Source organism: Thunnus albacares, chromosome 9 (assembly GCF_914725855.1).
Source record: "Thunnus albacares chromosome 9, fThuAlb1.1, whole genome shotgun sequence".
Taxonomy (NCBI): Eukaryota; Metazoa; Chordata; class Actinopteri; order Scombriformes; family Scombridae; genus Thunnus; species Thunnus albacares.
In genome coordinates, this window is record NC_058114.1 from 14782109 (window position 1) to 14795386 (window position 13278).

The 13278-nt window shown below is 39.7% G+C and overlaps 1 protein-coding gene across 2 annotated transcripts in view; it reads left to right on the forward strand.

Annotated features, from left to right (window-relative positions):
• LOC122988726 (adhesion G-protein coupled receptor D2) overlaps positions 1-13278 on the forward strand; it is a 98512-nt gene that overhangs the window by 39802 nt on the left and 45432 nt on the right. For both annotated transcript variants that reach the window (XM_044361289.1, XM_044361291.1), the window contains 2 exons: positions 8175-8216; positions 12825-12878. In XM_044361289.1, the coding sequence (XP_044217224.1) occupies positions 8175-8216; positions 12825-12878 (96 nt within the window). The remainder of the gene's footprint in view (positions 1-8174; positions 8217-12824; positions 12879-13278) is intronic.

Consider the following 13278-nt stretch of genomic DNA (forward strand, 5'->3'; position numbering starts at 1 on the left):
GTACTGGTGACCAGTTTCAAGCAGCACTCATCAAGCTGATAACATGTAAAACTTCTCTTTCTGAGGGACTTTAGAGCTCATTGGATATATTGATTATTTAAAAAAAAACATTAAGTCACATGTTACTATTTTATAATATTTTAATATTAAATTAACAGCTGAGAATTTGGTTAAAACATTAGTAATACAAAAGTCAGGGTGAAAGTCAGATTATGAAAATACGATAAGTAGTGTAAAAACTGGAAATGGCATCAAGTGTGAGCTTCACAAATCATTACTTGTGTGCATTGTGTACAACTAATGCATTTATTGACATTTCTGGTACTCCTTTTTTTTCCTTCGCACATGCTGCTGTTTTGCAGTTTCATGTGGCTCTACAGTGTATGTGTGTGCGCTCCACTCTCTGTGTCTGCCGTGTGTGTGTGTGTGTGTGTATGTTTGTGTGTCAGACCTGCCATCGCGGTTTGTTGCCGCTGGGTTGTGTGTACCCAAGTTGCGCCGGTGGTAGCGAGCAACATCTGTTTCGGCTTGTTGTTCCTCTTGGCTGCTTTTCAATTGGATTTCCTCAAGCAGGGCCAAAAGCTGTCACCTCTGCCAGGCTCTGTTAGTGATCACCGCCGGCCCCTATATTAAGTAGGTGGTTCAGGGCTAAGCTAATAACTCTCCCTCCTCTCCTGAGCCATCACACACCAGTGCTGGTGTTGCTGCTGGCCTCAGTGTGTGCCTGTTCGTATGCGTGTGTGTGTGTGTGTGTGTGTGTGTGTGTGTGTGTACAATCTCAGTTTTCCTCTGTAGCAGTACACTCTGTAGAGGCAGGCTGGCTTGGGGGTCCCCTTCTCGATGTGACAGCCCAACTGACTGGATGTGTGTGTGGGAAAGAGAAAGGGAGAGTCCTAATAGCTCTACTCAAAGACTGACTGATCCTCTTTCCCTAATAACGTACAACAGGATGGAAACAGGATGAAAACTCTGACCCCGATCCACCCTCACAAAGACAGACACATGTACACAGAGAGAATTGCATAGATTTTAATGACACTGGGTGGACATTTTTGGCTTTGGCCATTGTTTAAAAAGCTGTAAAACACCTTAAAATAAAAATGAAATCAATTCCAAATTGTCTGGATTATGTGAACTACCACTTAAACATGTACATGGTCAATGCCACTACTATGAGTTGATGCCACCTGGATTTTTAAAAATCTGCTAGACTTAATGAAAACACTGAGTCCTAATTTCTTCACTTTTCTGTGTTTGGTTTGTATTTTCTTTTTCCACCAAAAACATAATACTGTCTTGCCTCTTGCTTGGCTTGAGCAAAGCTCATCTGGGTGTTAAGGCTTTTATTGGGAGGTGTTTATCTCATCAAACTGACAAGGTGGCAGCCTGCCCGTCTACCTGCCTGTCTGTCTGCCTTCATGTCTTCTTGCCAGCTTCTCTGGCCAGCTGGAGCAGTTACACAGAGCTGGATTTGAACTGAGGACCTGCAAAGTATCAACTCCCTGTTTCACAGCTCTGACAGACATTTTGATTTGACATGCCATGAGCAGTTAAAGTGAAAGTTATGTATACATGTTAATTAAACTGTTTATGCATGGAGGGGTCAGAGACATTAGCAAGTCCCAGCGCAGAAGTGTGAATTTCTTTTCTTTTTCCCCCATCACAGCGTTTTAACCTCTTCTGTCTCTCATTTCCGTAATGATTACCAGGTGTGAGGGCAGAATTTTTCCTCCCCTTTTTTCGCCAAGTAGGGATGCAGATAGCTCTATTTGTGAAAAGTGTCTCTGTGTGTTTGAATTTAGGCTGGGATTTTTGACGTTGAGTCCAACTTGTTCAAATAGCTCTCAGTTTTGGCTTCGGGTGACACTGAAGCCTGGAATTCACTGAAAGGATGTGGAGGTTGCGGTCTTCAGCTGCTTAAGGGAAAGCAGTCGGCCCGATTGAACAAAAAGTATATCTATTTTGATTTTGATGTAGAGTTAGACAAATATAAATCATTTTTGACATTGAGCAATGGCAGTACCCGAAATTCTGCTAAGAAGTGTGTGGAACATGTGGTTTACAATTACTTAAAAGAAAGTAACCAAATACAGCTATCTCATTTATGAAAGGTTTTTGTATGTTTTTATTTAGATATGGAACGCTGAGATGGAGTGAAACTTGCTCAAGCAGCCAAACTAACGTTTTACTTTGTGCCGTACCAATGGAGGAAATTCTTTTGAATTTTGAAACCCCTGCTGTGACACCGGACTGGTATCATTCAATTGAATGAGGGGGTTGTGTTTTTTCACACATAACTTAAAGTCAATGAGAACACTGTCTTACTGCTAAACATATAGCACTATTAATCAAACCTCACTAAGGATAGGCAGATGACGAAATTTACATGATAAAGTTTAAGTCATGTAGACTCCCGTGGCTACAAAGACATAGAAAGTCAGTGAGCTTTAACCATAGAGGTGGCAGATCAGGAAAAATTATAATGCTGGAAAAAGCACCATGTAAAGATTAACCACCAGGCCAACCTGCACCAAATGGGCACAGGCGCAGGGACCCAAGGGGTAAGGGGGTGCCTAAGGCAGAGCCCCTTTATAAATGACTTCATTTACATTACTTGTTGGGGAGGCAAAAAGTTCAGTCTTCTTGAAGCGCTGAAAAAATAGCCTTCAGTTACAATCCTGTACTACTGGATTAACACAAAAGACATCTTATTGAATATGACTATAGCTGGCTACAGGCCTGACATTTTTTATTCTGAATAGTGGAACTGATTACAAGCTTTTGACTTGAACACCCAAAATCCCACCAATGTAGAAAATATTCCATTGTGTTAGTCATGAGAGTGACTGCCACCATAAACTTAAAACTGATAAAAGACAAACCACAAGCTGCATCTATTCTACATCACTGTATGCAGATTACTACCAGAAATCATTTATTTCTTCCAAAAAAAGCAACAAAATAAAAAAAAGGAATTTTAACAGTTGTTATTATACCTCATGTTAACTTCTTACCCCTCCACTCCCCACCTTCCCCCCATACAAAAGGGAGAGCTAAGTTGACAGCAGCAATATATTCCAGCAAGAAAGAGAAAGCTGCCCTGTCTCCCAGTCTCTCTCTCTCTACTTGCCAAGACAATGCCCTCCCTGCTTAATCACAGTTTTCATATCTGTACATTGAAAATTTAGTTCCCAAGGACAATGTCATAAACTGGCTGTTTTCTGAGAGTTTTACCTGCCAACGCTGTGCTCCTTAACTTTTCACATTTGGGAGGTTGATGGAGATGGGGGATAGGGGTGCTGAAAGGTAAAGGAGGGTGTAAATATATAGAGACATTACTCACCGAGTAATTATTTGTAACACAGAAAGAGAGGTGGAAGGACTAACACTGTGCATGTGTGTTTTGTTATTGTTGGTATTGCAGTGATGGGGTCAGGGGGAACGTGTATAAAACAGGGCAGGTGAGCTCTCCTAATGAAAAGTAAAGTCTCTGCTTCTTGTCACAAAATAATAAGGACACAGAATTTTTTCCACAGTGCTGGTGCAGTGTGCTCCCTCTCAGAATAAGGATGGTATTTGTGCTGTGGAAACTTGGGGCTGATGTATGGGATTTAAAGAGGATTTATCCATGTTCCCAGCCATGCTTGTTGTAGTGGTTTGTATGACTGCTGGACATCTGCATGGGGGGAGTTTGTTAACCCTGAGACCCTTTCTCTGCTGGAGTATCAACAAAAGTGTTGAACAAAAGTAATAGACAGCAGCATTTTCATCCATATCCATCCATATTTAGATAAATAGATAAATAAGGTGATACAAAATAATACAAAAAATGTAATTGATTTTTTTTGTGGCAGATGGGATTACCTCTGTACATGTTTTTTTTAAATATATAAATTTGTATGATGAGCACATTCCATTTTGAACTAAATTTAGACTTTACATTATGTCAGTGATAAAAAAAAAATGAAGCCTTTTATGCTACCCAGCAGGTATTATATCCATCAACAGCCTTGATTTCTATTGAAGTATCCTTTAACTAAACACTGAACTCCTACCTGCTCGTTCACTTTGTCTCTTCATGAAATCTCTATCTCTTAAAAATGTGAAAGGCCCTCAATCAGTTCTGCTCACTGGTAACTGAATCAGTACACTAACCATGTAAATTCAAACTGCATTTCACCTAATAATACAAGAGCTGTCAATGTAAATGGACAGGCTATAAGAATTGCTTTATTTGAAAAAGATCTCTAGCTTTTGACGTTTGAGGAAAGTAAGCTTTTTATATTAATTTGTTATACCATAAAGCTATTAAGTACACACATTTACAAAGCCTTTATTACAAGTATTACCAGCAGTTGATTGGTCTCCTTTAACATTCAAATGCATTCAGTTGATGCTCTTAGGCAGAGTGAGTTACAAGGACAATAAAGGCAGAATGTGATGATTGTTCAAAAGGAGGTTGTCAATGTCACAAACAACCAGTTGTAAACAGTATGAGGGTTAGAAGCAACACATCCTGATTTAATTGAATTATTATGAGTAATCGATTTCTGACCTGGATGTGTTCTCCCTGCTTTCTCAGACAAAGATCTCAGCAACTGATAAGAATCAGCACCCTCAGGGGCTGTTCAGATGTTGTGTATTTGGTGTACACAAATTGATTATTTTCAATGGAGATGCGCGACAAGCGTGCTCAAAACCGGAAGTGATCGTCTGTTTTTTTTTCAATGTCGTCTACGGTGCATTGAGTTGGAAAAATCTCAACTTTTTCGAATGCAGCAAGTGCACCACAAGTCATGTGATAAGAATTAACCGAATCAGCTCCACAGGACTTACTTGACCCAAGGACATCACAACATCCGGTTGAAAGGTCAACCACCGCTAGTTGCCAACCGTTGCCAACCGCTGTTAAAAACCAAAAGGAGACAAGTGGTTTTCGTTGCTTTGTAATGGCAGGTGCAACAGTAGCGCAACCTACTAAGCACCTTGGATAAAAGGATGAAAGCGGCACGGCTGGCGTTTTCCACACGTTTTAGACGCAACATCTGAACGGCCCCTTATTCGTTTAACAAATGCTATTTTCTGTCTTGCATTGCAACATGGTACATTTCTCTGGGGTGATAATGTTTTTGGTCAAACACAGTGTTTGTTGGCTTTAACTTTTTAAACATACAATTGTTCCCTAATTAGTTGGCTGCTAATTAATTTATGCTCCCTTGTTTGATGTACAGTATAGCAATACTTTGAAAGCAACTGCGTTCATCTTTTGCATAAATTTGTAGCATTTGCCGCAGAGTTCAAAAGAAACAGGACTGAGTTTATAAAAGCACACATGCATTTAAATAATGCGCCCCATTTTTCTCTCTGTTTGTTTTTAGTGGGAATATTAATGAATTAACATTTTAAACAATCCATCATTATTGTTGTGCTGCCACTTATTTTTAACTCAATTATATTCTAATAGATCATTTTTCCTAATGTGCACAGTATATTCTCCCCACTTTGTTCACTACACAACAAAAGATTAATTACAAATAAGAGGAATGATCAAAAACATGATAATCAAATTGCAACAATAAGTTGGAAATTGTAATTCTAATGCAATACAATGGGGTATCTGTTGCAAATTAACCACCCACTGTCTGTTACTGTATTTGTGTGCTTGTACATATGCATATTTATGTGTATGTGAGACTGTATGACAACAGTATGACAAACTCAGTACAATGTATTGGTTATAAGTAGCAGTCAATAACATTATTGGTTGGAATTTAAAATATATTTACTAAAAATGAAAATCATATTTTCTTTTATAATGGACTTCCTCCATTATTTAAACCTCTTCATTAACCCTAACAGAGGATTGAAGTACACAGTAATAATGAGTATTCTGTTGGAAACACCATATCAATCAGGATGCTTTTGTGACACACACTGCTGGTGATGTGCAGTTTAAATAGTTATTTTTGTAGTTTATAAACCTTTCAATGGAATATTCACTTAATTCAATAGTTATAATGAACCTATATCACATACTTTATTTTACTGGACCTTGCTGGCCCACGTGAACAGTGGTTCCTGACCCACACCAAAGAATACTCCAAAAGATCTAAGCACATAAGCAGAAGAAACAATAGTAGATTTTTTTTTTTTTTTTTTCAATGTTAAAATGACAAGAGAGCCAGCTTCCTTGATGGCATCTGGGTATTGATTTCAAAGATTTTCAAGATTTTGTCCTGGTTTATTTGATATCAAGGAGGCCTGCCTGCTGGGATCATTAACTATGTGATGAAACATCACAAAAAGGCCCCGTAACCACTTTCACATAAAAATGTCTGTACAGGTCTTGGGGAGTACTGCTGCGCATGTGTGAGAAGTCTGATACATTTCTTCAAGTGATGTCACTTGAGGCAATATCTGTTAGGGCTGAAAACTACAAGTTTGACAGTGAAAAATATCTGTGTGTGGAGGTTGAAAGAAGTGAGGTTATGTATGGGTTAAGGCAAAGTATTTAAGGGGACATCAAATAATCTGTGGCCTCTATTACTCTGTATTTGCCATCAATATGAATTTCTGAAACAATGATAGAACTTCTTGTTTCCTATCTTTGAGCTACATTCTGCATTGTATTTGGTCATATCAAGGATTACAAACAACTGATGGTACTGTGTGAGGGTAAAATCACAGGACCCGGATCTCAGCTTGAGATGCCTTGTTACGTCTGTTGTCTTCAGCATGTCAGACTGGAATTGTCAGTTTAAAGAGGATGGATGTCCCAAGGTGTCACCTGACAGCCCGACAGACAGGGCAATTCAGTCCCTGGAGGACAGGAGAGCGGCCAGTAAGAGGTGAATGGGCAGTAGTTTGGGCTAGAGGTCATCATCGTCGGCCATCGTCAGCCTGTCACTCTGAATGGGCCCCCAAATCATGTTGTCAATGGTGATGCATCGTGATCTTGCTCTGGCAAAAATTGGATGCTCCAAACTCGACTTGATTGATGCATTGACCAGGTTGTGCCTGCCTGTCCTCAGGATGTGTCCTTACCGTCGTTTTAAAGATGAAGCAAAACAGACACAGTCTGAGCAGTGAAATGAAAGAGATGTATTTTTAAAAGTTTTTTTTTTGTGTGTGTGTGTTAGCTAGACCCATATCGACGTACGGTTGGCTTATCAAAGAATCTTCTGTGTCTTTCAGCCTTGAAATTTATAGGATTTTACCTGCCTTTTTATTTTTCTCGGTACATCTTTTGTGGCACAGTTCAATTGGTGCTCTGAGAATGTTGTTCTCACCATTTCCATTGAGGCAACAGGATTACATTATGGCCCGAAGGCGAATGCACAGCTTGTACATTCAATGGATGCCACAATGGATTGGAATGAAAAATAGCTGTTTTTCTGTGACCAAAAGTGCACCCTTTATGCATCCAAGGGCATGGCATTCTTGGGCCCTGGGTACTAGCCGTGGAGTTTTGTGAACGTGTAATATCTTCTTTTATGTGTCATTTCTTTCATTATGCTTCCTCTGTCTCTCTCTTTCTCTGCTTTCCTCCAATGGTTTTCCTTGATAGTCTCATCTGGTCTGAGTTGCTCTCTTCATGTGCGTTTGCGTACGTGTGTGTATGTGTGTCTCTTAATATGTGTTTGTGTTTATACTGTGTTTTTTTATCCTCATAATTTATGACTACGCGTGTCCGCATATGTTTGTGCATGCACGGACTGCGTGTTATGTGCGTATGTGTCCATACTTAATCGTATATGTGTGTGTTTGTGTCTAAGAACACAGACTGAACACAGGCACTTGAGATTTTCTATTTCTATAAAGCCGTGTGGAACCTTGGGTTTGAGCCTTTGATGGCTCAGTGGGGGCTGGAATGAGGAGCATGAGTATTGTAGAGGAAACAAATGCAAGCTCAGCCTTACGGAGGTGGCCCAGTTTGGAGAAGTTGTACTCTTTCAAGTCCTGCTTCTCCTCTCGTTACTTTTTACTGCAGTCCACTACAGCACTGCGTAGCTCGGATAGAGCAAGAATCCAAACAACCTGTACATATCAATCCACTCATTACTTCTGATCTGGTTCTTTTTATGGGAGGATAAGAGAGAAAACAACTGTAACAACTTTGTCCTCCTCTTTCTCTCTTTCTTTCTCTCTCTCTCTTTCTTTGTCTGTGTTTGCAGGGCCTTTTTATCTTCCTGATATATGGGGTGTACAACACAGAGGTAAGTCTGCATTGTGTCTCAAGGCTGTCGGAGTGAATGAGAGAAATGACAAGTTTCTGATGGGAAGGAGGGGAGGGGACATCGTTTCCACGCAAGCGTCCCACTGCCCTTCATGCTTGGACTAACTTATATGCATCCGAGTCCGACCATTAAACACTGACACGCCGCAGTTCTCAGCCACTCATTCCTCACCCACATTGGCTAATATTTCACTGCCTCTTTAAGTTTTTAAACTCACGGCCCTCCATTTAGCATCCTGACAAAGCCGCTGGCCAGGGCTTTTGCGGGGCCCCAAGCAGTCTCCATAGTAGGACAAAAAAAAGAAAAACAATATGCAACCAACAGTATGCAATGAAGGAGTGAGGAAATATCGTATTTAGATGCTGCATTATTACCATTTAGATATGCTGTAGCTGTGTGGGGGGTGGAGGGCGGGTGAGCGGGTGAGTGGCGAGACAGAGAGATATGATTTAATGGATGAGACTCATGAAAATCACTCTTGGTCAAATATGGCTTTTAGTGTTATGTAAATAGGGTTAACTTTACATGTGCATAGGTGATATTACATCTGAGCCCTCTTAAAATACAGCACTTTTTTTTTTCTGAACCTGTGGCCTATTTCTCATTTTCAGACACCTCACATTCCAAACTTTAAGGAGAAAGTGAGAATGCGAAAAGGATTTGCCTTCTGGCACAGTTAAATATTCAAAACATAAAAACATTTTGCATCTGATTTAACTAAAACATTAATTTCTGAAATTTCTGATGAAGTATATAATACAAGAATTGCTGATCTCTGTTTTCAAAGTATTCTTTGAACAAAATGTAAATATTCAGTACTCTGAAGATGCATGTGATATGGGAAATAAAGGATGACTATTGATATTGCAGTAAAATAAAAAAACACTGTTCTAATTCTAATTCGAAACTAAATTCTGTAAATACAGCATGCCGAAGTAAATTTAACAAGTCGTCTCCTCTGTGTCTGGAATGAACTAATGTTCAGTTCGGATAAATACAAACATATCTCATCTTTTCACTTGCCTGTTGTTGCTTTGACTGAATGTCATCAATGGAAACATCACTGTATACTTTTTTGAAGAGCTTGGTAGCATATAAATATGTGTCACAGCTCTACAAAAACGATGGTCGGGGATACATTAGTCCAACCTCCTTCTCCTTTTCTGTTTTGCATGTCTTTTTCTTCAAACTGCTTTATTTTGTTGTTTCATCACCATCACTAAGGTCCCTCTGACCACCCCGGAAGAAATGTCCCATCTAACATCTATATTTCTGTCCTTTTTTTTTTGTTTCCTCTCATCTCAGTCTTTTCTTCACTTATGTCCTCTCCAAAGCATGAAGAGCTGTCCCTGAGTCATAGGCGATGCACTGACAATGCAGAGCCAGGGAGGGCTGACCCTTCACACTGTAAAATAAATCAACACAGCATTCTTGCTTAAGTGGCTTTTTTAGTGCTTGGGAATTCGTTTTCTTACACTCAGGTTGTCCTTGACCCTGGGGTCATCACAATTTGTGAGCAGTACATGTTCCACTTTTCAAAAGGACTACACTTCTTTGTTAATGTTTGAAAATAATAAAATAATACACATCTTCACATTTCTCTTTCTTCCTCTGAGCCCCCACCACCACCTTTCCGGGGACTCCTTTTGTTCCCTCACACCTTGCTCGTCTTTTGTTTTGCATCTTAAACTTGCTCTCCAAAGCATGACAAAAAGCATAACCAGCTTGAGGCTTTACCCTCACTGACACCTAAAAGGAAATATTTCCTTAACACTTAATGGGAATGATCAAACGTCTTTTTTTTTTTTTTTTTTGTCTCTTTCCTGTCATCAGAGTGGGAGAGAGAGGCCAAAGTGAGATAGAGGGGTTCCTGCTCTGTCTATTAATTTAGGCTAACCAGTCTTGATCGCTAGGGACGGTAACCTCACTTTTGATTACATTATCATGACAGTCTGCCACCTGCTTCACAGAGCAGTATGTATGAACAGCTAATTCAGATGTCAATGGTCATCTCTAGCATTGAGACACTGGTAATGAGGACAGAAAGTTTCAAGTGGTTATACTATGCTATAGCATTATGTTTCACTTTCAAACTGTGTTTCGGCTGAGTCTGTCAAGAGGGAGTGTTATTGACAGCTGACGTAGCGCATGGCAGGTATGCGAAAGTGAGTTAGGCAGATCTGTGTAACAAAGTCTCTAGTGTGAAGAAAAAACTTTGCGAAGTTGCTGTTAGTTGTTCATCTAATACAATAAATCTTAAACCAAATTTGTGTGAAGAAATTTTACTTTGATATGCTAAGGAAAGGTGCTGAATTAACCACTGCATCAAACACAGAAAACACTCCATGAGGAGGGGTTTCCAGGCTCCATAATTGCAAACATGGCATGGAAGACAGACTGCGTCTGCTGCTATTACACTCTAAATGCGGTGTTTTAATTGCTAATTACCTGACAATAGCTTTCCATTATTCATTGCAATTAGCTTTTCCTTGGTGGTCACCTTGTAATCCCATGCTTTGATGACCTTTTATTTCCATCAGCTCCAAGGATGTCGGCAGGTGTTGTCGGGTGCGCTGCTTTCATATGGTAATCGCTTAGCGCCCATTTACATGGGGAACCACGCTTTGCATCATTGTGAAACCTTGAGTGTGCGCAAAACCCCTTAAACACATAACGATCATCTAAAACAATGCCCTTCCCCTCATTGTCAAACGATTAATTAAGTTGTGTCATGTAATTGCCTCAGCACGCATGCTGCTTTTGATATCAACGAAATTCCCAGGACTTACTTCCCCCATTAAATAACATTAAGACGGTGTCTCTCCAACATCTGCACCAAGTCGAAGGCCTTCCGCGGATCTTGTCAGAAATAATAGGCTGGTTTTGGAAACATGATGCTTGTGCTGTTGATTCTACCCTGTCACAAGGCTCGGGCTCTCTTCATTATGTGCCCCTTCAGCAGTGGTATGTATGCAAAATATCCTCTGTATACACATGCTGTCTCTGAGTGTGTGTGTGTGTATGTGTTCAGTGCGGTGTCATAATTTATAAAATGCCACGACTTAATGAAGCCATAAGCCATAATGCATATTCACTAACGTGGTGGGCTGGGCTGGGACGGGCTGTAGTGATGAGTGCCCAGCCGCTACAAATTTACAGTGAGTGCTGACACCGTGCACGAACACATGCACGTACACACACACACACACGCACAGACGTGATAGGTGCCAGAGGCTTCTCATGCAAGACTTCAGCCTACTTAACTCAACCACCAACTTAGAGTAATTCCTGCTGCTCTGTGTGTGTTTTTTTTTATTTGATTTGATTTTTTTAAACTTAAACAGATAATTATCCTGTTTTTGTTTACAGTAACACATAGAATGTAGTAAAATGAAAAATGAAAAATGTTCTGATATTAAATGAACACTAATAGTTTTATTATATTACATTATACTAGCAATCAACAGCACTAAAATAACAGATCCTTAATTATAATTAAATTCAGGAATATAACTTTCTAGCAGGAAAATATTCAGTCATAGCTGCAGCTGTATGACAAATATACATTTTTGAATATTCTTATATTGTTTTGAATGCCCCTCTGGCTTTTTTTAGGGATGTGTAGAAGCAATTTTGATTTTGTTTGGTCCTGCCAAAACTTTTATTCAATGCAGGACACATTAAATTGCTGGATTATTGTCTTGTTTTATATTATATGAATTATTTGATATTTACATGTCACATACATATATTGACACACAAGGTTTGTCGATAGTATTCATCAGCCATGAATACTTGGATGCGTTCAATTACAAAATACAATTTCTCATTTTAAAATAAAAATTATACCTGAAATTTACCATTTAAATATAATAAAAGTTAATTACTGTTCTGTAAGCAAAGGTCCTGGATTGGCATCAATTTTGACAATATTACAAAATGATTTGGTCTCGTTTTAAAATTAAATTCTTTCAAAGGTGTGTTTTTTTTCCAACGAGTTTGGTAAATAAAGAAGTAAATTACAAATTAAATTACAACTATATACTGAAATTGTATGTATATATACTGTATATCTCTGCTACATGTATATAAAATATACTGCATTAAATTTTGGAGTCAAACCAGTGCAGTCTGGTATTGTTCGTGTTAAATGACGGCGAGCTCTACACTGTTTCATCCGGAGTATAAAAATGTAATCTGTTCTGCTAGGGCGGTCCCTTCTCCTCCAATAGCTCCATTTGTTGGTCCCGGTGCTCTGTGTTGACAGATGATAGCTTGACGTCGTCTCCTTAGTTTGCCAGCTCTATGTGTCACTTTCAAGTCCCATTAGCCACTGGGACATACTGGAACACCTTCACACACACACAGACACACACACTTTCCCAACCACTGCCTGTCAGTGCATACAAACTAACGCTCAAATCTTTTATTTTCTTTCCGCATTCTGTTCTCCTTTCTTTGTTTAACACTTTTGATGCTCGGAGGAGTTGCCTGTGAAAGATTTTTAGTTTTAAGTGTCTTTCACTGAGTGCTGTGTCAGATACACTTATCTCTTTCTCTCCCATTCTCTCTCTCTCTTTGTTTCAGGTTCGGAGCACGGTCAACAGGATCAAGGAAAGGAGAAAAGCGCTTAATTTTTCAGTATGTAATCCTCTATTTTCCTCTGTGTGTGTGTGTGTGTGTGTGTGTGTGTGTGTGACAGACTCAATTTTCCTTACAGCCTTTGCTTCTCAAGGGAAAAAAAAAAATCACCACTCCAGCAATGCCAATGAAAGCTGGCCACAAAGCAACATTGTACATCTGCTAGCCTCTCACTAGTCGACAGTCCATGTTAGATGCCCTTATACATCAAACATAGACCCTCCATAATAGCCCCCCCCACCCCACCCCTCCTCACTCTGCCCATTGCAGCACCTCCATCCCAGCAATGTCAAGCTCCGCGGTGGGTTACAAGTTTCTAATCCAGGACAAGCCGTCCCCTGACATTAAAGTGTCAGGCCAGTATTTATACCTTGTTGGATGCTGCTGTTTGGCTGAAACG